Source organism: Hyperolius riggenbachi, chromosome 3 (genome assembly GCF_040937935.1).
Source record: "Hyperolius riggenbachi isolate aHypRig1 chromosome 3, aHypRig1.pri, whole genome shotgun sequence".
NCBI lineage: Eukaryota > Metazoa > Chordata > Amphibia > Anura > Hyperoliidae > Hyperolius > Hyperolius riggenbachi.
In genome coordinates this window covers 507328208-507349749 of record NC_090648.1, presented here as the reverse complement: position 1 = coordinate 507349749, position 21542 = coordinate 507328208, and the positions used below count along the sequence as shown (strand labels likewise).

At 44.6% G+C, this 21542-nt stretch overlaps 1 protein-coding gene across 2 annotated transcripts in view; it reads left to right on the top strand.

The window, feature by feature from the left end:
* CRACR2A (calcium release activated channel regulator 2A) overlaps positions 1 to 21542 on the top strand; it is a 181731-nt gene that overhangs the window by 73663 nt on the left and 86526 nt on the right. For both annotated transcript variants that reach the window (XM_068273131.1, XM_068273130.1), the window contains exons 2-3: positions 1800 to 2040; positions 13784 to 13895. In XM_068273131.1, coding sequence (XP_068129232.1) covers positions 1828 to 2040; positions 13784 to 13895 — 325 coding nt within the window. In that variant the 5' untranslated portion in view covers positions 1800 to 1827. The remainder of the gene's footprint in view (positions 1 to 1799; positions 2041 to 13783; positions 13896 to 21542) is intronic.

Sequence of the window (21542 nt, the reverse complement as noted above, 5' to 3'; positions counted from 1 at the left end):
TCGCTAATCGCAATCGCTAGCGTTTTGTATGAGCGGTTTGCAAGCGATTTCATGAGCGTTTTCAGTACCGATTTTAAAAAGTGTATTCAATTTGCCAGCGGTTGTGTAGCGATTAGCGAATAGCGTTTTTAATTCTGATTGGTCCTTTCAATTAATTTTAATTTTGTTACAGTGTGCAGTAACTTCAAAACGTTAGCAAAATCGCTCTGTGTAGGTTTTGATTAGCGTTTATGCCAGCGTTTATATATGTTACATTGCAGAAACGCTAACGCTAATCGCTAACGCTAAATGCGAAAAATGCTGCATGTCCTGAGTTTTGCGATTTGGTCATCACAATCGCTCCAGTGGAATTTGCCCATCCATTAACATCGGCTGAGCATTTAGGGAAATTGCCAGTGGTTTGAATCGGTCCCTAAACGCTCAGAAAATCGCTCTAGTGGGTTTGAGCCCTGATGCTGTGCAGTGAAATAGGTAGGATAATAGCAGTCTCTCACTGTGGGGTGAAAATTTGTGCTGCATTTTGCCACAGATGGCCAATGGTATGCTAATAATTCCAGCTTACAATAAAATGGCCACTACAATGAAAAGGCCACTACCCCATAACTGCTTTCTGGTCAGCACACTGTTAAACTGTAACATCGCCCACTTGAGCCTTAGGGCTCTTTCACATCAGACAACGCGAGCAGGAGCCGCTCTCCTGCACGCGTTGTCTGCCTGCGGCATGTCGTCGGGTATCCGCGGTGCGACGCAATCAGCGGCGGTAGCTGGTAATTAAACCCGATGGAAAACGCCGGCTCGCGGGTACGTTGGAGGAAAAACTGCGCCCGGGTGCGTCGGAACCGCAACGCATCGAACCGCAGCGTCGAGTGTGAAAGTAAAAATGAAAGTCTATGGACTTTAATTTTACCTTGGTTAACGCAAACGTTAGCCGTTTGCGTTAACGCTAAAAATCTGCCCTAATGTGAAAGAGCCCATAGGGAAACATGGACATTACTGGGCACATCAGTTGTCCACTCAGCTATAACTGACAGCAACTGATATATTTCAGTTCTGACAAAATGTTGTCAGAACTGGAAGGGATCATTGTCAGAAGAAAATGGTGAGCTTCTGAGAGAAATTGATGATGAGGTAACTATTTAATGTTCATTTGAAGTTACCTCATGTGTTTATTTTAAAGAATTTTACTCAGTACAGGTTCCCTTTAAATTTCAGCACAAGTTGTAATGTCAGAGGAAGGTCACCACTAAGACGGGAGTTATGAAAGGTCAGTTCCAATCCATGGTTGGTAATTCATTTCACAGTATAGGTCTGTTTAGTACCAAGTCCACATATTATAGCATGGTGTAATTATGGTTCTTTTCTGTCGCTCCAAAATAACTGGGGTTGAGATTGAATTCTCCTGGAACCTTACAAGAATATTCCCGGCTTCTGTAGTCATTATTTTTTCCGATAAAAGGTTGTACGCGTCGTGCACCATTGACTGAGCCGCAATCAGCTGCAGGAGGACAACTATCGGACGTTTGTACGATCCCATGTGCCGTCCGGATAATTATCTTCCTTTCTTTTTGTATTCTGAGCTCCTGGGTTTGCCGTGTGTTGTTTTCTGGTTTATTAAGGGTACATCATGAACAGGGGTTTTCAAAAAGCCCTTCTACTTTAATTTATTTTATTTTTTTCCTCCCCGGCTTTCGTGGCTAATTAAAGAGACGGTTGCTAGGAGATGATCAGAAGCATCAATGGGAGACTCGACGACCGCACTTTCAGTTATTTATTTATTTTTCTCTACCTTCAACGTCTAGGTTGTGAACCGGAGTTTGAGGCTTTCCGATGATATCAGACGCGGCGATGGCTGCTTCGGAGAGTTCTTCGACGCTTCAAGGGACGCAACCAAAGCGACCGGAGGAGGATAGCCGAAAAGACGCGCCGGACTGGTCGCAGGGATCAGACCCGGGGCGACAGACCATGCTGGGGAAAGCGTACGAGTTTTTTCAGATCTGTGACATCGAGGATAAAGGTTTTATTACCCGCGGCGATATGCAGGTAAGATGATTATCCAACGATCCCAGCGGAGTCATTATACCGGTAAACCCATGTCGTAGTTTAGGTGTTCCTTAAAGGATATTCGAAGTGACATGTGACATGATGCGATAGACATGTGTATGTACAGTGCCTAGCACACAAATAACCAGGCTGTGTTCTTTTTTCTCTTTCTCTGCCTGAAAGAGTTAAACATCAGGTATGTGAGTGCCTGACTCAGTCCTGACTCAGACAGGAAGTGACTACAGTGAATCTGATAAGATTTTCCCCTGTTTTATTGTTGGAATTTCTTATCAGTGAGGGTCACACTGTAGTCACTTCCTGTCTGAGTCAGGACTGAGTCAGCCACTTACATACCTGATATTTAACTCTTTCAGGCAGAGAAAGAAAAAAAAGGAACACAGCATAGTTATGTGTGTGCTAGGTACTGTACATACCCATGTCTATCTCATCATGTCACATGTCACCTCGGGTATCCTTTAAAGTTTTGCAATACAGTATGGAACGGTACAATATTCAAGGACAACTGAAGTGAGAGGGAAATGACATTTATTTGCTTTTAGTTTCAAACATTTTATTATTTTGGAAACCAAAATATAACAAATACACAACAAAATATAACAAATACACAACAAAATATAACATAAGGCATTGGGCCCGATTCTAGTCACTATTTCTCCTAAGTTTCCTCCTAGGATATAAGTTTCATCCTCTTTTTAAAATAACTTTTCAGCTTTCTGCAATTGAAAAAGTACCAAAAAGGAGGTAAAAAAGTACCGTAAAATTATTTTGAGTGTTCTCTTGCTTGCTGGTAGCTTAAAAGGCATTTTATTGATAGAATGTGAAGTATCACCTAGGAGACAACTTTGAAGAAAAAGTGAATAGAATCAGGCCCATTGTCTTTTAAAGGAGAACTGTAGTGAGAGTTATATGGAGGCTGCCATATTTGTTTCCATTTAAGCAATACCAGTTGCCTGGCTACCCTGCTCATCCTCTGCCTCCTATACTTTCAGCCATAGCCCCTGAACAAGCATGCAGCAGATCAGGTGTTTCTGATGTTATTGTCAGATCCGACCAGATTAGCTGCATGCTTGTTTCTGGTGTGATTCAGACACTACTGCAGCCAAATAGACCAGCAGGGCGGCCAGGCAACTGGTATGGCTTAAAATGAAATAAATATGGCAGCCTCCATATACCGCTCACTACAGTTCTCATTTAAGCCATGCTTATTGCCTGGCAGCCCTGCTCGTCCTCTGCCTCTAATACGTTCAGCCACAGCCCCTGAACAAGCATGCAGATCAGGTGTTTCTGACTGAAGTCTGACTGGATTTGCTGCATGCTTGTTTCATGTGTGTGAATGACTTATGGTGGCCATACACGATACAATAAAATCATTTGATTTTCCCGTTTATTCGATCTAAATGATTGAATCGAATGAAAGTTGAAAATATTTTTTTTCTATCAAGAAATTTGAACGATTAACCGTTTTTTTTATGAAAAATCTGATCGGACATGCTGGAAAAATCTTTATATTTCATCTAATGGAATAATCGAACTAAATTATCTAATTGAAAAAAAATGAAAAATGGTACCATGTATGGCCACCTTTAGACACTACTGCAGCCAAAAAGACCAGCAGGGCTGCCAGGCAACTGGTATTGTTTAAAAGGAAATAAATATGGCAACCTCCATGTTCTTCTCACTTCAGGTGGCCTTGAAAGTGGACCTGAACTCTTGCACAGGATAGAAGGAAAACAGAGAAACGCACCCTGTATGTATTTAGAGAGTTTAGCCTGTCTAATTCCTCCTCATCTGTGACTAAGGACAAATTGTAATTTGATCCCTCCCCTGTGTCAACTGAGAGCTAATTGGTAAACATAGGATGTTATCCCCAGGTCTGCTTCCATGAAAGCAGGAATTAGACACACTGCAGATTTATTGCAGGATTTGTATCAGCTGTAACAAAGAAATGTTTTTCTTTAAAGTTTATAATGCTGTTGCATTTTTATTTTTTTTAGAGCATAGAGAAAGTTCTGAGTTCAGGTTCGCTTCAAGGCTCAAATGTACCAACTACGTTTTACAACAAAAATAAAATTAAACAAAATAAATACGTAGATAAATAAACTGATATATATATCACATACATTTTATTTTTAGATTTTAGATTATATATACTTTACTAATTTTGACAAGGGTTGAAAACTAAACTAAGTAAAAACAATTCACTTTCTAAGGTTAGCTGTGCCAATTTTTTCATTTATGTATTTATTTATTTTTTTGCACCCGCTTTTTCTTAGCTGTGATGTGTTCTAATGGTTTAGGGCTCGTTTCCACTGTTGCGGTGCGGAATCGCCTGGATTCCACCGCAGAAGAAATTGCATGCGGCTGCGTTTCCGCATGCGGATTTAGCTGCTATTTCGCATGCGATTTCGCATGGCAAGGAGCCAGGCGAATTTAACCATGTCACTGCCTGACTAAAGCTCCATAGCAAACCATGCGAAATCGCACGCAAAATCGCGGGGAAATCCGCATGACAAATCCGCATGCAATTTCCCTATTAAATGCATTAGCGGCGATTCGCCCGCATTCCTCCCGCACGCGAAATCTGATGGCTCTGCCGTGCAGATTTCTGCCGCACCGAAAAACGCTCCCGCCGCCGCACAAGTGGAAACAGCCCCATCCACTTACATTGACTATGCGAATCCGCATGCAGTGCCCGCATGCGGATTCGCTATAGTGGAAACGAGCCCTTAAAGGAATACTTAAGTCAGCAAAAAAAATGACTTCTACTCAGCCGGGGCTCTCCTCAGCCCCCTGCAGCTGAACGGTGCCCTCGTCGTGTCTCTCCGATGCGCCTGGACTCGCCGGCGGGCACTTCCGGTTTGGCCGTCACCGGCGGACAGGCTGGGAACGCGGCTTATTAGCCGCGTTCCCGGCTGCAATAGCATTATAGAGGGAGCTATTGCGGCCGGAAACGGGGCTAATTAGCCGCGTTCCCAGCCTGTCCGCCGGTGACGGCCAAACCGGAAGTGCCCGCCGGCGAGTCCAGGCGCATCGGAGAGACACGGCGAGGGCACCGTTCAGCTGCAGGGGGCTGAGGAGAGCCCCGGCTGAGTAGAAGTCATTTTTTTTTTTTTTGCTGACTTAAGTATTCCTTTAAGGTTTCACTGGTAATACATAAAGTATTATTTTTCAGCCTGTTCATCATTTTCAGCGCAGTGCATTGCAGATAACTATCCAATTCCAATATAAGTATAATAGTGATAATAATAATAATCATCATCATCATCATAATAATCATCATAATTAGTATGGTTTGATCTGTCGACTCATTAGTGCCTTTTTCACTTTCTGTCATTGGCTTTGAAGTATTTGAAAAGTTTACAGTTTTACTGATATTATGATAGGGATTGGATTGTGAGCTCCTCTGAGGACAGTCAGGGCCCATTCACACTTACAATCGCAGAACGCCGGCGATTACCGCCGGCGTTCTGCGGGAGTGATTTTCCCGCGATTAGCGCGGAAAAATCACTGGACACTGCGGCGGTTTTGGAGCGATCGCGATTAGCGTGCTATGCACGCTAATCACGATCGCAAATCGCGGAACGCTCGTCGCCGGCAAACCGCTGCATGCAACGCGGTTGCGGTTATCGCTAACCGCAACCGCGGCAGTGAGAACACGGCCACTGGCTACAATGTGTAGCGGTTCTTGCAGAACCGCTAGCGGTTTGCCGCGAGCGGGAATCGTGCGATTCCCGCTCAGGTGTGAATGGGCCCTAAGTGACATGACTATGTACTCTGTAATGTGCTGCAGAAGATGTCACTGCTATATAAATACATAATAATAATATGGCAGGACATAAGACTATGACTATGACAGGATTAGAGTGTGAGCTCCTCTGAGGACAGTCAGTGACATGACTACGTACTCTGTAATGTGCTGCAGAAGATGTCAGTGCTATATAAATACATAATAATAATATGGTAGGACATTAGACTATGACTATGGTAGGATTAGAGTGTGAGCTCCTCTGAGGGCAGTCAGTGACATGACTATGTACTCTGTAATGTGCTGCAGAAGATGTCAGTGCTATATAAATACATAATAATAATAATATGGTAGGACATTACACTATGACTATGGTAGGGATTAGAGTGTGAGCTCCTCTGAGGACAGTCAGTGACATGACTATGTGCTCTGTAATGTGCTGCAGGAGATGTCAGTGCTATATAAATACATAATAATAATATGGTAGGACATTAGACTATGACTATGGCAGGATTAGAGTGTGAGCTCCTCTGAGGACAGTCAGTGACATGACTAAGTACTCTGTAATGTGCTGCAGAAGATGTCAGTGCTATATAAATACATAATAATAATATGGTAGGACATTAGACTATGACTATGACAAGGATTAGATTGTGAGCTCCTCTGAGGACAGTCAGTGACATGACTATGTACTCTGTAATGTGCTGCAGGAGATGTCAGTGCTATATAAATACATAATAATAATATGGTAGGACATTAGACTGACTATGGTAGGATTAGAGTGTGAGCTCCTCTGAGGACAGTCAGTGACATGACTATGTACTCTATAATGTGCTGCAGAAGATGTCACTGCTATATAAATACATAATAATAATATGGCAGGACATAAGACTATGACTATGGTAGGATTAGAGTGTGAGCTCCTCTGAGGACAGTCAGTGACATGACTATGTACTCTGTAATGTGCTGCAGAATCCAGGAAAAACTGCAGATAAAAAAGCTGGTTGGATCCTTTGAACAAGAAACTTATCCAATGACACTTGCTTTTGCCTACGTTTGAAGATTTCATGGACATGCAGCATTGTAGAGTTCCTACACTCAGATTAAGTACAATCCTGCAGCGTCAAAGGAAGAAGAACCATTGGCTACTAGGTGTGATTAGTGTTGGGCGAACAGTGTTCGCCACTGTTCGGGTTCTGCAGAACATCACCCTGTTCGGGTGATGTTCGAGTTCGGGCGAACACCTGATGGTGTTCGGCCAAACCGTTTGGCCGCATGGCCGAACTAAGAGCGCATGGGCTAGCGCTGTGATTGGCCGAACGGGTCACGTGGTTCGGACCCGAACGCGCTCTGATTGGCCGAACTGTCACGTGGTTCGGGTAAATAAATACCCGAACCACGTCATATTTCCACCATTTGTCTGTGGGTTTAGCTTTGGGTAGGCAGGCAGGGTAGTTCGCGCTCCAGCCACGCTAGCCAGGGTCCCCCCAGTCATTGTGTCGCTGCTGGGAATAGTAGTACACCGCTTGCTCAGCCACACTATATAGCATTCTGTTTACTGCCACTCTGTGTCTGCTGGGAATAGTAGTACACCGCTTGCTCAGCCACACTATATAGCATTCTGTTTACTGCCACTCTGTGTACCTCGCTCAGCCACACTATATAGCATTCTGTTTACTGCCACTCTGTGTCTGCTGGGAATAGTAGTACACCGCTCCGCACGCTATTTGTCCTCATGCAAGGCCTGGGATGTTGTGTCTCAAAAAGCGTGGCCTTCTCCTCCTGCGCCTCCTCCTGTTCCATCACGTGTGCTGCTGCTGGGTTAGCGTTTCCGGTCCCTGTTTATTGAACCTCTCATCTTTATTACATTTATGACTGCATGGCGGCAAAAAGCATTGCTATATCCGCACGCTATTTGTCCTCATGCAAGGCCTGGGATGTTGTGTCTCAAAAAGCGTGGCCTTCTCCTCCTGCGCCTCCTCCTGTTCCATCACGTGTTCTGCTACTTGTGCTGGGTTAGCGTTACCGGTCCCTTTTCCTGGAACCTCTTCTCTGTATTACATTTATGACTGCATGGCGACAAAAAGCATGTTACCTGTGCAAAGAAACATGACATTTTCCACATTTAAAAGACAGTTTTTCCTTTGAAACTTTACAATCAATTTTCTCAAAAACTATAAGCTCTTTTTCAAATATTTTTTTTCCTCTTGTACCCACTCCCAACGTGCACATACCCTGCAAATTTGGGGTATGTAGCATGTAAGGAAGCTTTACAAAGCACGAAAGTTCGGGTCCCCATTGACTTCCATTATGTTCGGAGTTCGGCGCGAACACCCGAACATCGCGGCGATGTTCGGCGAACGTTCGCGAACCCGAACATCTAGGTGTTCGCCCAACACTAGGTGTGATAAATGTTCTGTGCTTGTATATCAAGACGTTGCTGGCTTATCCAGCCAAAATTTCATGAACATTTTTGCTTGCCTTGCAAAGCGCTCTTAAACCAAGTTACTCTCAATCCAAGGTTTTACCGTACTTTAAATTAGTTCTTGGCTGGAGATTCCGTCATACCCAGGAAGTCCATATACAGAACGCTGTGGACAGTTGTGCTGTTTGTGTACTGTATATACTTGCGTATAAGCCTAATTTTTCAGCACAAAAAAATGAGTTGCCCCCCTCGGCTTATATGCGAGTCAGTGGGGCAGAACAGAGGGTGGAGCAGGTTATGTTACTGGCAGAGGAAGGTAAGGATTGTGCACTAATGATCCTGCTCTTTCCAGCTGCCTACCGGCTGTGTCTGTGCCCCCACCCCTGCAACATGGTGTGCAGAGTGCGCTGCTCAGGACTACCTGTCCCCCCCCCCCCCCATCCCCTGCAACATGGTGTGCAGAGTGCGCTGCTCAGGACTACCTGTCCCCCCCCCCCATCCCCTGCAGCATGGTGTGCAGAGTGCGCTGCTCAGGACTACCTGTGTCCCCCCCCCATCCCCTGCAACATGGTGTGCAGAGTGCGCTGCTCAAGACTTCCTGTGTCCCCTGGCTTGTGGAGCGGAGCGTGCAAACAATGTGTCAGTGGTACAATGATCAGGGATTCTTTGCTGTGTCTCATATCTATGATGCCCTGTAGTGGTGTCTTGAGTAGGGATGATCGGAACCAGCAAATTCCGTTACGCCGGAAATCACGGATTCCGTCAGTGTTAAATTCCGTCGCTATGAAAATTCCGCCGGATTTGTACGAAATTCCGGAAATATCCTCTCCCTCTCCCTCTCTCCCTCTCTCTCTCTCCCTCTCTCTCTCCTTCTCTATCTCCCTTCCTCCTCCTCCTCCTCCAGGGAGGAGGGTATCATCTTGAATTGTAGTTTTTCAAAAGCCAGCTTACATACAATGGCTGGGAATTGAACCTAGGTCTCAGTGTGTGGTAGGTAACTGACTTAACCGCTATACCACCAACAACCCTACATGCTGAAGCCAGCCTAGCATGTACCATTATGATCACTCCAAGAGAAAAATTAGCTTGCTTAAGGATTTGTAGCCAGGCATGGCCTTGCCTTTTGTGTTCAACAGTTGTCCGAAGAGAATCCCAGATAGCCAGGTAGATTCATCTCTCTCTCTCTCTCTCTTTCTCTCTCTCTCTCTCTCTCTCTCTCGTAGGGATGGTCACCGCTTTCCGCGGAATTGTATTTTCCGGAATTTTTAGGCGGAAATTGCTCATTTCGTTCCGTTTGGTCGGAACGGAATTGCCATTTCAATCTGACGGAATTCCAAAAAGGCCTGTGAAATTCTGCCGGTATCCGTTGATGGTTTTAAGCTGAAAATTCAGTTCAATGGCATCAAGTCCTAGGGAGAGAGAGAGAGAGCTCATTTTTCTCTTGGGTATATCACAATGGTACATGCTAGGCTGGCTTCAGCATGTAGTATTGTTGGTGGCATAGTGGTTGAGTCAGTTACCTACCACACACTGAGACCTGGGTTCAATTCCCAGCGCAGCCTGGGTTCAATTCACAGCCACAGTGAGTTGGCTTTTGACATGCTACAAATCCTTAAGCACGCTACTTTTTCTCTTGGATTGATCATAATGGTACATGCTAGGCTGGCTTTAGCATGTAGTGTTGTTGGTGGTATACTGGTTAAGTCAGTTACCTACTACACACTGAGACCTAGGTTCAATGCCCAGCCTGGGTTCAATTCCCAGCCACGGTGAGTTGGCTTTTGACATGCTTTTGACATGCTACAAATCCTTAAGCATGCTACTTTTTCTCTTGGATTGATCATAATGGTACATGCTAGGCTGGCTTCAGTATGTAGTGTTGTTGGTGGTATAGTGGGTAAGTCAGTTACCTACCACACACCAGTGCTGGGCCGAAATTACGCATGAGCGTAATTACGCATCGTAATTCAATGTAAATTTACGCGTAAGCGTTACGCGTAACTTACGGTCTTACGCGTAATTATTTACGTGTAAGACCGTAAGTGGTATCGTAATTACACTGTCTACCGTAATTGCTAGGCATGCGTAATTTTACGAACACTTGCGCGTAATTTTACGCGTAATTACTAACGTAAAATCTCCCATTTTCTAAGAGTAGCCAATCAGTCAACATCCTAAGCAACCAATAGTATCTTCTCCCGCCCTTCAGTATAAGCGTACGTTTTGACGCATACGAATGATATGTACGCAATAACTGTCACATTGACGGCTATTGCGTACATATCGTCCGCATGCGTCAAAAAATACGCATTAATGGGTATTACGGCACTACGCGTAACATCGTAGTGTAAGCACCTTCATTACGGTATCCTTACGCGTAATTGCGTAAGTTTACGCGTAATTACAGTGATGTACCGTAGATAATTTCCTATGCCGTAACCGTAATTGCGTAATGCGTAATAGCGTAAAATTACGCGTAATGATCCGTAAGCGTAGATTTTTCCATTACGAGCAGCACTGCCACACACTGAGACCTGGGTTCAATTCCCCGCCATGGTGAGTTGGCTTTTGGCATGCTACAAATCCTTAACCACTTAGTCCACAGGTCAGTAGATATACGTCCTCTGGGACTTCATCTAAGCCACAGGTCAGTAGATATACGTCTTGTAGCAGAAGCAGTGCTGTGCAGGATTGGGCTTGCTCCTGTGCACATTTTTGGTACTATCTGATGCAGGACTAATTGGTGAATGGGAATATAAGTTTCCTGAGCGAATGAGATTGATTTTTACTATTAAAAATACTTGTATTTTCTCATTTCATAGTGAAAAACAGACTCCGTAGCATTATTTCAGAATCAAATATCTTCACCATAAATTGTGACAGGAACATAATCTAAGTTTTGTGATAAGCAGTAAGAATAGCCAAACAAAATTTGTGTTTTTTATCTACAGTAGCACTTTTTATTTTTAAACTGGAATTGGTAAAACTGAGAAATACATGTTTTTTCTATTTTTTCTGTGTTTTCCAAATAAAATTCATAGAAAACAAAATTGTTTGAGGGAAAAAAAATGGCATATAATGAAAGCCTAGTTTGTCTTGAAAAAAACAATATATATTTCATTTCTGTGTCATAAGTAGGGATAAAGTTATTTCTGATTAAATAGGGACATAGCTAAACTGTCAAAACTACTCTGGTCAATAAGTTGAAAACAAGGTCTGGATGCAAAGTGGTTAAGCATGCTACTTTTTCTCTTGGAAAATGGTACATGCTAGCATGTCATCAGATGGATGAAATGAGATATGGCTGGGGTCTTCAGACTTGAGAAAAAGACTAAGGGCCCGTATCCACTATTGCGGTGCGGAATCGCCGGATGCGATTCAGCATGCGTATTTTGCTGCGATTTCGCATAGGTTAGGGTATATGCGATTTTAACCATGTCATTGCCTGTGTTCATTTAGTTTATATACGAAATCGCGGGAAAATACGCATGCCAAATACGCATGCGATTTCCCTATTGACTGCATTGCATGCGATTCGCATAGCGGTGTGCGGGGAGCGAATTCTGACGGCTCTGCCGTGCAGAATTTCCCCGCACACAAAAACGCTCAGCAATACGGACAAGTGGAAACAGGCCCATCCACTTGTATTGGCTATGCGAAGCCTCCATAGCCCTCTCACTTCAGGTTCCCTATTAAGGGAACCCGAGGTGAGGGGGGTATGGAGGCTGCCATATTTATTTTCTTTTAAACAATGCCAGTTGCCTGGCAGCCCTGTTGATCCTCTGGCATAAGTAGTGCCTGAGTCAAAACCCTGGAACAAGCATATGGCTAATCCCAGTAAAACCTGGGTCAGCCGACTCAGAGTACCTGATCTGCTGCATGCGGGTTCAGGGTCTGTGGCTAAAATTATCAGAGCATCAGCAAGACTGGTATTGTTAAAATGAAATAAATATGCATACCATTTGTACCAACTTGATTATTTGCATTCATATTGACCATCCATTTGTTAGAAGTGATTGTTTTTGCCTACTTACATTCTATAACACTTTTAGTGCTTGATTCACAAAGCGGTGCTAACCTACTTACCACGTCTAAAGTCTTTAGACATGCTAACCAGTAGGTTAGCACCGGATCTCTCAATCAGATCGCGCGCTAACTTTGCACGCGTAAAGTTTTACGCGCGCAAAGTCTTATGCGCGCTAAGTCCCATAGGCTTTAATGGGCACTTCGTGTGGAGCGCCCTGTGCTCTGTGCAGTGCATAAAGTTTTGCGCGCATAAAGTTTTACGCGCAAAAAGCTCGTTTAGACGTGCTAAAGGGGTTTTCACAGGCGTGCTAACAGTTAGCACCGCTTTGTGAATCAAGCCCTTATTCTCTCTTTAAATGCAACCTGAAGTGAGAGGTATACGGAGGCTGCCATATTTATTTTCTTATAAACAGCACCAGTTGCCTGGCAGCCCAGCTGAACTATTTGGCTGCGGTAGTGTCTGAATCACACCAGAAACAAGCATGCAGCTAATCTTGTCAGATCTGACAATAATATCAGAAAGGCCTGGTGCACACCGGGCGGTTTTTGTAGCGTTTCGCAAACTGCTTCCGCCTGTGAAACCGCTTGGCTAATGTATCTCTATGGGATGGTGCACACTGCACACCAGCGGTTTGAGGTTTTTAGCAAACCGCAAACGTGGGTCCTGCTGCACTTTTGCGGTTTGCAGATGTGTTTCTGCCTCAATGTAAAGTATAGGAAAGTGGAAAACCGCTCTGAAATGCGCTACATCAGAGCGGTTTTGCAGACGTTTTTGTTACAGTAGCTGTTCAGTAACAGCTTTACTATAACAATATTTGTAATCTGCTACACAAAAACACTACAGAAAACGCTAGACATGTTTAGAAAACCTCTCTTAGGGCCTATTCACACTTGCTGAGCGCAAAACGCTAGCGATTTTGCTAGCGTTTTGCTCTGGCGTTTTTTGGCGATTAACGCCAAAAAATCACCGTTCACAGCTGGCGATTTTTTTTTTTAGCGATCGCGTTTTGTGCTTCGATAGCACTGAAACGCGATCGGCGGGAAATCACCTTAAAATGGTGCAGGCTACGCGTTTGCGTTTAGCGGTTTTGGGCGATTTGCATCAATTCACGCAAATCGCCCAAATGAGAACGGGCCCATAGACTTTTATTACCCTAGCGCTTTAAAAAGCACTAGCGTTTGAGCGTTTTGCCGAAACCGCCGGCAAAACGCTCAATTGTGAATGGGGCCTAATCATGCCTCTGAAAATCTGCTTCAAAAACCTCTAGCGTTTTCAGGATCTGCTAGCGGTTTTGGTGTGCACTGGGCCAAACTCCTGATCTGCATGCTTGTTCGGGGGGTCTGTGGCTGAAAGTATTAGAGGCAGAGGATCAGCAGGACAGCCAGGCAACTGGTATTGTTTAAAATTAAATAAATATGGCAGCCTACATATTCTCCTAACTTTAGGTTCCCTTTAAGTATCTGACATAAAAACAATAAATGTTTTTAGTGCAATGCAACTGAAACGGATGACATTTCTCCTGCAGAGATTGCCCGGAGAGCTGCCGCTGAGCCCGGAAGAGCTGGAGAAGGTGTTTGACACGCTGGATGCTGACGGCAATGGCTTCCTGACTTTAGAGGAATTCACAGAGGGGTTTAGTAAGTTATCTCTTCCACCTAAACTTTCTGGGTCTGAGTTTTGTAACTAATTCAATAAGTATTAAGGTTCGTATACGTCCGATAAAGATCGTTCGAAACGAACGATTCGTGACATATGCACGATATTAAAATGAGAAGTGAATAATGAACGATTTTTCTAAAAAGTACTGGACGACCAATAAAAAATGCGTGCGCAAACGGATGTGACGCTATTAAAAATTGGCCGACGTAGTACACATGTAACGATGTTCAAAACACTACTATATTTCATATTACAACCGTTCGTTCTTATGAACGTTACATTTATGCAATGACAACGCATTAATGCACAGTATTTATAACGTTCGTTATTACCGTTTCAAAATATCTCAATAACGAAACTTTCGGAATTACAAACATGCGTAGAATATCACAGATAACCGTTATCGGACGATCTTTGTACACACTACAACGATTGAACGATTATCTGTTAAAAATATCCGCCGGGTTGGATGGCCGGATTGAACGATAACGATCGTTATCGTTCAAAAAACTGATTGTTGGAAAATTAGAAACGCACGATTATCGTTCAAAATATCGTTATCGTCCATTTCCTAACGATCGTTATCGGACGTGTGTACTCAGCTTTAGCAGTGCAAGTTCCTCCTCTGCACAGGGGCGTGGCTAGACTCAGGGTAGGTGCACACATAACATAACATGAAAGGCTGCGTTTTATGTCATGCAATATTTTTGTGCATTTTTGCGTTTTTACTGCGTTTTTGCTGCCCTTCCTTTTTTTTTTTTTTTTACCACAGATGCATTTTTCAAGCGTTTTGCGTGCATTTTAATGTGGTTCACATATGCGTGTTGTGCAGTGACGTAGCTAAGGAGCTCTGGGCCCCGATGCAAGTTTTACAATGGGGCCCCCCAAGCACTCTATACATAGCAATTAATACGGTGCACCAAAACCTTCCAATGGCAACTACAGTGTCAGAGGTGTAAGAAGGGGATGGGGAACAGTTTGTTAATGATTACCACTATTCAAAGTATCTATAGAAGTGATTATTATGAGCACAGGACCAATAGAGAGCTAATACTGTAGTTGAGGCAGGGCCCTTCGGGGCCCCGATGCGGTCGCAACCTCTGCACCCCCTATTGCTACGCCCCTGGTTGTATGCGTTTTTCATGCGGTTCTCAATTGCGTTTTCTGCAAATAACGAGAAAGGCAACAGGAAGCGGAAATACATCACAAAATAATTTGTTTTACAAAAACGCATATAAAAACGAATGTAAAACGCATGAAAAATGCATACCATTGCATTTACATTGACTTGCATACCATTGTGTTTCCATTGACTTTCATTATGTGTGCGTTTTTGATGCGTTTTTGCATATTATTTATGCAACAAAACCAGCGTTTTTGAAAAAGCACGCATACAAAACGCATATGCATTTTTTTATGCACACATAACATAACATGAAAGGTCTTGTTTTATGTCATGTGCGTTTTTGGTGCGTTTGCGTTAGCGTTTTTTTTACCGCAGGTGCGTTTTGCATGCGTTTTAATGCGTTTGCGGTTCGCATATACAAAACACATATGCGTTTTGTATGAATTTTTCAATTGTTTTGTTACAAAAACGCATATAAAAATGCATGGAAAACGCATACCATTGCCTTTCCATTGACTTTCATTATATGTGTTTTTTATGCGTTTTTGCATATTAAGCAATGAATCCAGCATTTCTGAAAACGCACGCATACAAAACGCTTATGCGGTTTTTATATGCGTTTTTTCCTGTGGCCCATAGACATCCCTTAGCAGCAATGCAATACTTGCATTTCTGCTAAGGGTGCCCCTAGGCTTAGGCCTCTTTCACACTGCAACGTTAAAGTCACACGTTAGAAAACATTTTAACGCAGAGTAACGCCCAGCAATGCAAAGTCTGTGCGACATTCACAGTGCATACGTTGCGTTAGTGTGTAGCGTTATTAGAAAGTGCTGCATGCTGTGCGTTTAGCAATGAATCTGCTGCGTTACTTGTATTGCACATGCTCAGTAATGTTTTTTTTTCTTTTCTTTTTTTTTTAAGGCTGGTCACAGTGGGACGTTAAAGTCCCACGTTACAGCAGCCAGTAACGCAGCCTAACTCACAGCACTGTAAAATTCCCAGCAAATCAGAGGCTTACAAATTTATCAGCTGATCAAACTGACCATGTGCTTCTCCATGAGTTCTCCAAGGCTGGGCCATCTCTAAAAATCAATTGTGCTGTTCACAGTGCACACATTGCGTTACATAGTATTGCAGCACGTTTAAAAGACAACTGTAGTGAGAGGGATAAGGAGGCTGCCATATTTATTTCCTTTTAAGCAATACCAGTTGCCTGACAGTCCTGCTGATCCTCTGCCTCTTATACTATTTGCCATAGCCCCTGAACAAGCATGAAGCAAATCAGGTGTTTCTGACATTGTCAGATCTGACAAGATTAGCTGCATGCTTGTTTCTGGTGTTATTCAGACACTACTGCAGCCAAATAGACCAGCAGGGCTGCCAGGCAACTGGTATTGCTTAAAAGGAAATAAAAATGGCAGCCTCCACATACCTCTTGCTACAGTTGTCCTTTAAACAAAGTGCTGCATGCTGTACATTATACTGGGCTAAACAGCGTTAGACTGCTTGCACATGCTCAGTAATGTTGGAGGAGGAGGTCTCCCCTCCTCCTCTGTGGCCAGCCACATGGCTAATTAATATTCACTGCACTGCAGAGACTCATGGTAGGACTGTAGTGTTGTCCGGTTCATGAAGGAATCATTCATTTGATCCGGATCTTTTTTTGTGAGTCGAATCATCCGGATCATCACAATGAAAGATTCGGTTCACAGTGGATGTCTGTCTGGAAGAAACAGGAACATACAGAATGTACAGTGCAGGGAAAGTCCTGTCCTGCTAGTCATTTCACCCAGTCTGCTTCCCTAGTAAAATGATTCAAATGATTTGGTTCAAAGATCCGAATCTTTTCAATGATCCGATTCAAATGATCCGAATCCTTAAAAAGATCTGGACTTCCTATGACTAACCTGGAGCGGCTGCTTTGAGAGCTGCATAACACGGCTCAATCTGAGGTCCAACTTCAACACCACCATGCGTTGCGTTAGGGGCACGTTATGCGACATTAACGTCCCCTAAAACGCAACGTCTTGGTGTGTAAGTAGCCTAAAAGTTCTGCATGCTCCGTTTTCATTCCATACTAAATACATTTTGTAACGTGCTACTTTAATGTCGCACTGTGAAAGTGTATATGCGTTGCGTTAGGGCCGCATTGTGCGACCTTAAAGAGAACCTGTACTGAGTAAAATTATTTAAAATAAACACATGAGGTAACGTCAAATGAACATTACATAGTTACCTTGCCATCAGTTCCTCTCAGAAGCTCACCATTTTCTTCTGACAATTATCCCTTCCAGTTCTGACAACATTTTGTCAGAATTGAAATATATCAGTTGCTGTCAGTTATATATCAGTTGCTGTCAGTTACAGCTGAGAGGAGAACTGATGTGTCCATGTTTCCCTATGGCTCAAGTGGGTGATATTACAGTTTAACAGTGTGCTGACCAGGAAGCTGTTATGGGTAATGGCCATTTTCAAAATGGAGGACGGAGAATTCTATTGATCACAGTGGACAAACAGGACGCAGGAGAGGAAAAAGAGATTGAGGAGTAGAGTACACAGGAGGTAAGTATGGCTTGTGTATGTTTATTTTGACTTTTAATTTTCAGTATAGGTTTTCTTTAATGTTGCATCAAACGCAACGTCCTACTGTGTAGCCTTAGGGTAGATGCCAACATAACATAACATGAAAGGTCGCGTTTTATGTCCTGTGCGGTTTTTATCGTGTGCGTTTTTGCTGCATTTGTGTTAGCGTTTTTTACCGCAGATGCATTTTTCAAGCGTTTTGCGTGCGTTTTAATGCATTTGCAGTTCACATATAAAAGTTTTTCGTGCATTTTTAAATTTCTTTTTATGCAGATAACTAGGAACAGGAAGCAACAATTTGTTTTACAAAAACGCATATAAAAACCATTGTATCTCCATTGACTTACATTATGTGCGTTTTTGATGCGTTTTTGCATATTATGCAACAAAACCTGCGTTTTTTTTATATGCGGTTTTTCCTGCGGCCCATAGACTTCCATTAACGGCAAAAACACAGCGTTTTCCCGCGACGCTAGCATTTCTGCGCTGAGCCTGAATAGGGTCCCCCTGCAATAATGAGAGCATGGGGCCCCCTTTGGCCCCGAACCCCACAGGATCGGGAGCCGGCGAATGGCAGCAGAGAGTGTTCTGCTGTGATGCAGCCTCTGGTAGAGTGACCAGACGTCCCGGATTGCCCGGGACACGTCCCGGATTCGGGGTCCGCTGTCCCAGGCTTAATGAGGTCCCGGGAAACTTCCCGCTTTCAGCAGCGGGACGTCCCGGCCTCGGGACTCTGGCCACTCTCTCCTCAATGAACTGGCAGCGGCGTCTATAGACGCCGTGCCAGTTCATTGCCCGCAGCCCCGCTCCAGCCTCCTCTTCCGGTGTCTGTTTCCGACACCGGCAGGCGAGCAGGGCTACGGCAAGATGGCTGCCGGAGCCCTGTACTGGAGACCTATTTGTGTCACTAGTACAGGGCTTCGGGCGCCATCTTGCCGTAGCCCTGTCAGCGCGGGAGACCAGAGCAGGAGGAACAAGACGGTCCCGGGACGGAGCAGCGCGCCAGAGGCCGGACACTTCTGCCAGGTGAGTAAATGCTTTCTTTTCCAGGTGAAATGTTTGCCCGCATTGTTTCTTTTCCAGGTGAAATGTTTGCCCGCATTGTTTCTTTTCCAGGTGAAATGTTTGCCCGCATTGTTTCTTTTCCAGGTGAAATGTTTGCCCGCATTGTTTCTTTTCCAGGTGAAATGTTTGCCCGCATTGTTTCTTTTCTGGTGAAATGTTTGCCCGCATTGTTTCTTTTCCAGGTGAAATGTTTGCCCGCATTGTTTCTTTTCCGGTGAAATGTTTGCCCGCATTGTTTCTTTTCTGGTGAAATGTTTGCCCGCATTGTTTCTTTTCTGGTGAAATGTTTGCCCGCATTGTTTCTTTTCTAGTGAAATGTTATTGTTTGCCCGCATTGTTTCTTTTCTGGCGAAATGTTTGCCTGCAGTGCGTTTCTTTTCTGGCGAAATGTTTGCCCGCAGTGCGTTTCTTTTCTGGCGAAATGTTTGCCGCATTGCGTTTCTTTTCTGGTGAAATGTTTGGCCGCAGTGCGTTTCTTTTCTGGTGAAATGTTTGCCCGCAGTGCGTTTCTTTTCTGGCGAAATGTTTGCCCGCATTGCGTGTCTTTTCTGGCGAAATGTTTGCCCGCAGTGCGTTTCTTTTCTGGCGAAATGTTTGCCCGCATTGCGTTTCTTTTCTGGTGAAATGTTTGCCCGCATTGCGTTTCTTTTCTGGTGAAATGTTTGGCCGCAGTGCGTTTCTTTTCTGGTGAAATGTTTGCCCGCAGTGCGTTTCTTTTCTGGTGAAATGTTTGGCCGCAGTGCGTTTCTTTTCTGGTGAAATGTTTGCCCGCAGTGCGTTTCTTTTCTGGTGAAATGTTTGCCCGCAGTGCGTTTATTTTGTACTGACATGTTGCCCGCATTGCGTTTATTTTGTACTGACATGTTTGCCCGCATTGCGTTTATTGTCTGGTGAAATGTTTGCCCGCATTGCGTTTATTTTGTACTAACATGTTGCCCGCATTGCGTTTATTTTGTACTGACATGTTTGCCCGCATTGCATTTATTTTATACTGACATGTTGCCTATTGCTTTTATTTTCTGGTGTCCGGGGTAACTGTTACTGCATTTATTATTTAATGGTCATAGATGGCTATGTTTGCTGCTTTGTGGTTACGGTATACTATTAGCATCACACAGTTTCTGCACACCCATGATACAAAGTCTCGTTTGTCCACATCATGGCGTAAACACTGCTTTCTTATGCCTCGCTGTTACATCATTACGTTAGCTCCGCCCATACAATGTCATGGCCACGCCCATTTTTTCGGCGCGCCGCAGCCCCCCTCCCCCAGTCTTCGCCGCTGCGTGCTCCTCACTCCTTCCCACTTTTCGGCGCGCGCGCCCCCCCCCCCCACGCCCCCCCCGTCCCCCCCGTCCCAGGTTGGACCCACAAAAATATGGTCACTCTACCTCTGGATCACAGCACACGGTTGTTGTGAGTGAATTGGGAGGTGTCTTTGCAGATTGGCTGCTCTTGCGGTTGGGGAGAGGCAGGTGGAGGATCCCTCAAAGTCTCTGGGCCCCCCCCCCCCCCCCTGCGATGGCGGAGGTCGCAGGGGTGATTGCTATGCCCATGCTTCTGTAAATGGTGATGAAACACACCCTGAAATATCTCTGATTATGTTGGCATCACATTGGACAACTAAATATACTGGGACATTAATTAAAAAATAAAGGGGGTTCTTATTTAAAGGGTACCTGAGACAAATAAAAAGTTTTTTTTATACATCCCTGGAGCTTCCTCCAGCCCCCTTCAGGCTGATCGGTCCCTCGCCGCCTTCCTGCATCGCCTGGATCCTCCATTAGGCGGCCCGGTAATTTCACAAGTTGGCAAAAGCCGCAAAGTACTCTCCTAGCGACGGGAGCACGATGGGGCGCGTGCGCTGCTAGGCTACGCATGCACAGTACGCCCCAACTTGCAGAATTACCGGGCTGCCTAATGGAGAATCCAGGTGGTGTAGGAGGACCCTGTTTATTCTGTCTGAGCAGGGCCAGATTTAGGCCAAGGCCACCTAGGCCATGGCCTAGGGCACCACAGGAGCAAGGGCACCAAAGCAGCAGGCTGAACTTATGCAGCATTTGCAAGCTTGCAAATGCTGCAATGCAGGGAGATCGGGCGAGCGCCTGACCGGGGTACTCTGCTGCCAGCGGCCACCTTGCTCTCTGTGTATGTTTGCATTGTGGCCGGCGGCTATGGACTTGGGAAGCATTGGAGACAGAAAGGAAGAGGAAGCTTCTGCACTGGAGATGAGCGGAGGAGTGAGTGACACTGATGGCTGCTGCGCTGTGAAGGTGAGCTGGCTACCTATACTGAAAGGGGGTGGGAAAAGGAGGGATTAAGGGAGTCTCTGGCTTCCTATACTGGAGGGAAAGGGGGGAGGGGTCATCTGGCTACCTATACGGGGGGGGGGGGGGGGGGTGACGGTGGCCTTGGGCGGTAAAGTGTACAAATCCGGCCCTGTGTCTCAGACCTTGTTTTTGGAAATTCATTGTATGCGGACACTTATGCTTAAAAATGTCCGCAATAATCCGCAAGAAAATTCGTATGCGGACGCTTATGCCCTTATGCGGAAAAATGTCCGCAATAATCTGCATCAGAATTCATTGTTTTTTTGCATTTTCGCTCATCACTGGACTGTATATATTTGTATGTTGTTACATTCTGTATATATTAGCGTATACTTAGATAGTCAGGTGGCACCTTGTTCCCTGGTTCCAGTGTCTGTATACCGCAAACTGTGGTCAAACCCTGTTTCTCCACTCAGGCCTGTGACACCTTGCTTGTACTCGGACTGAGGCCTGGGACTCACTTGTATTCAGGGCCGGATTTGTACTCTTTACCGCCCAAGTTCACTGTCACCAGCCCTCCC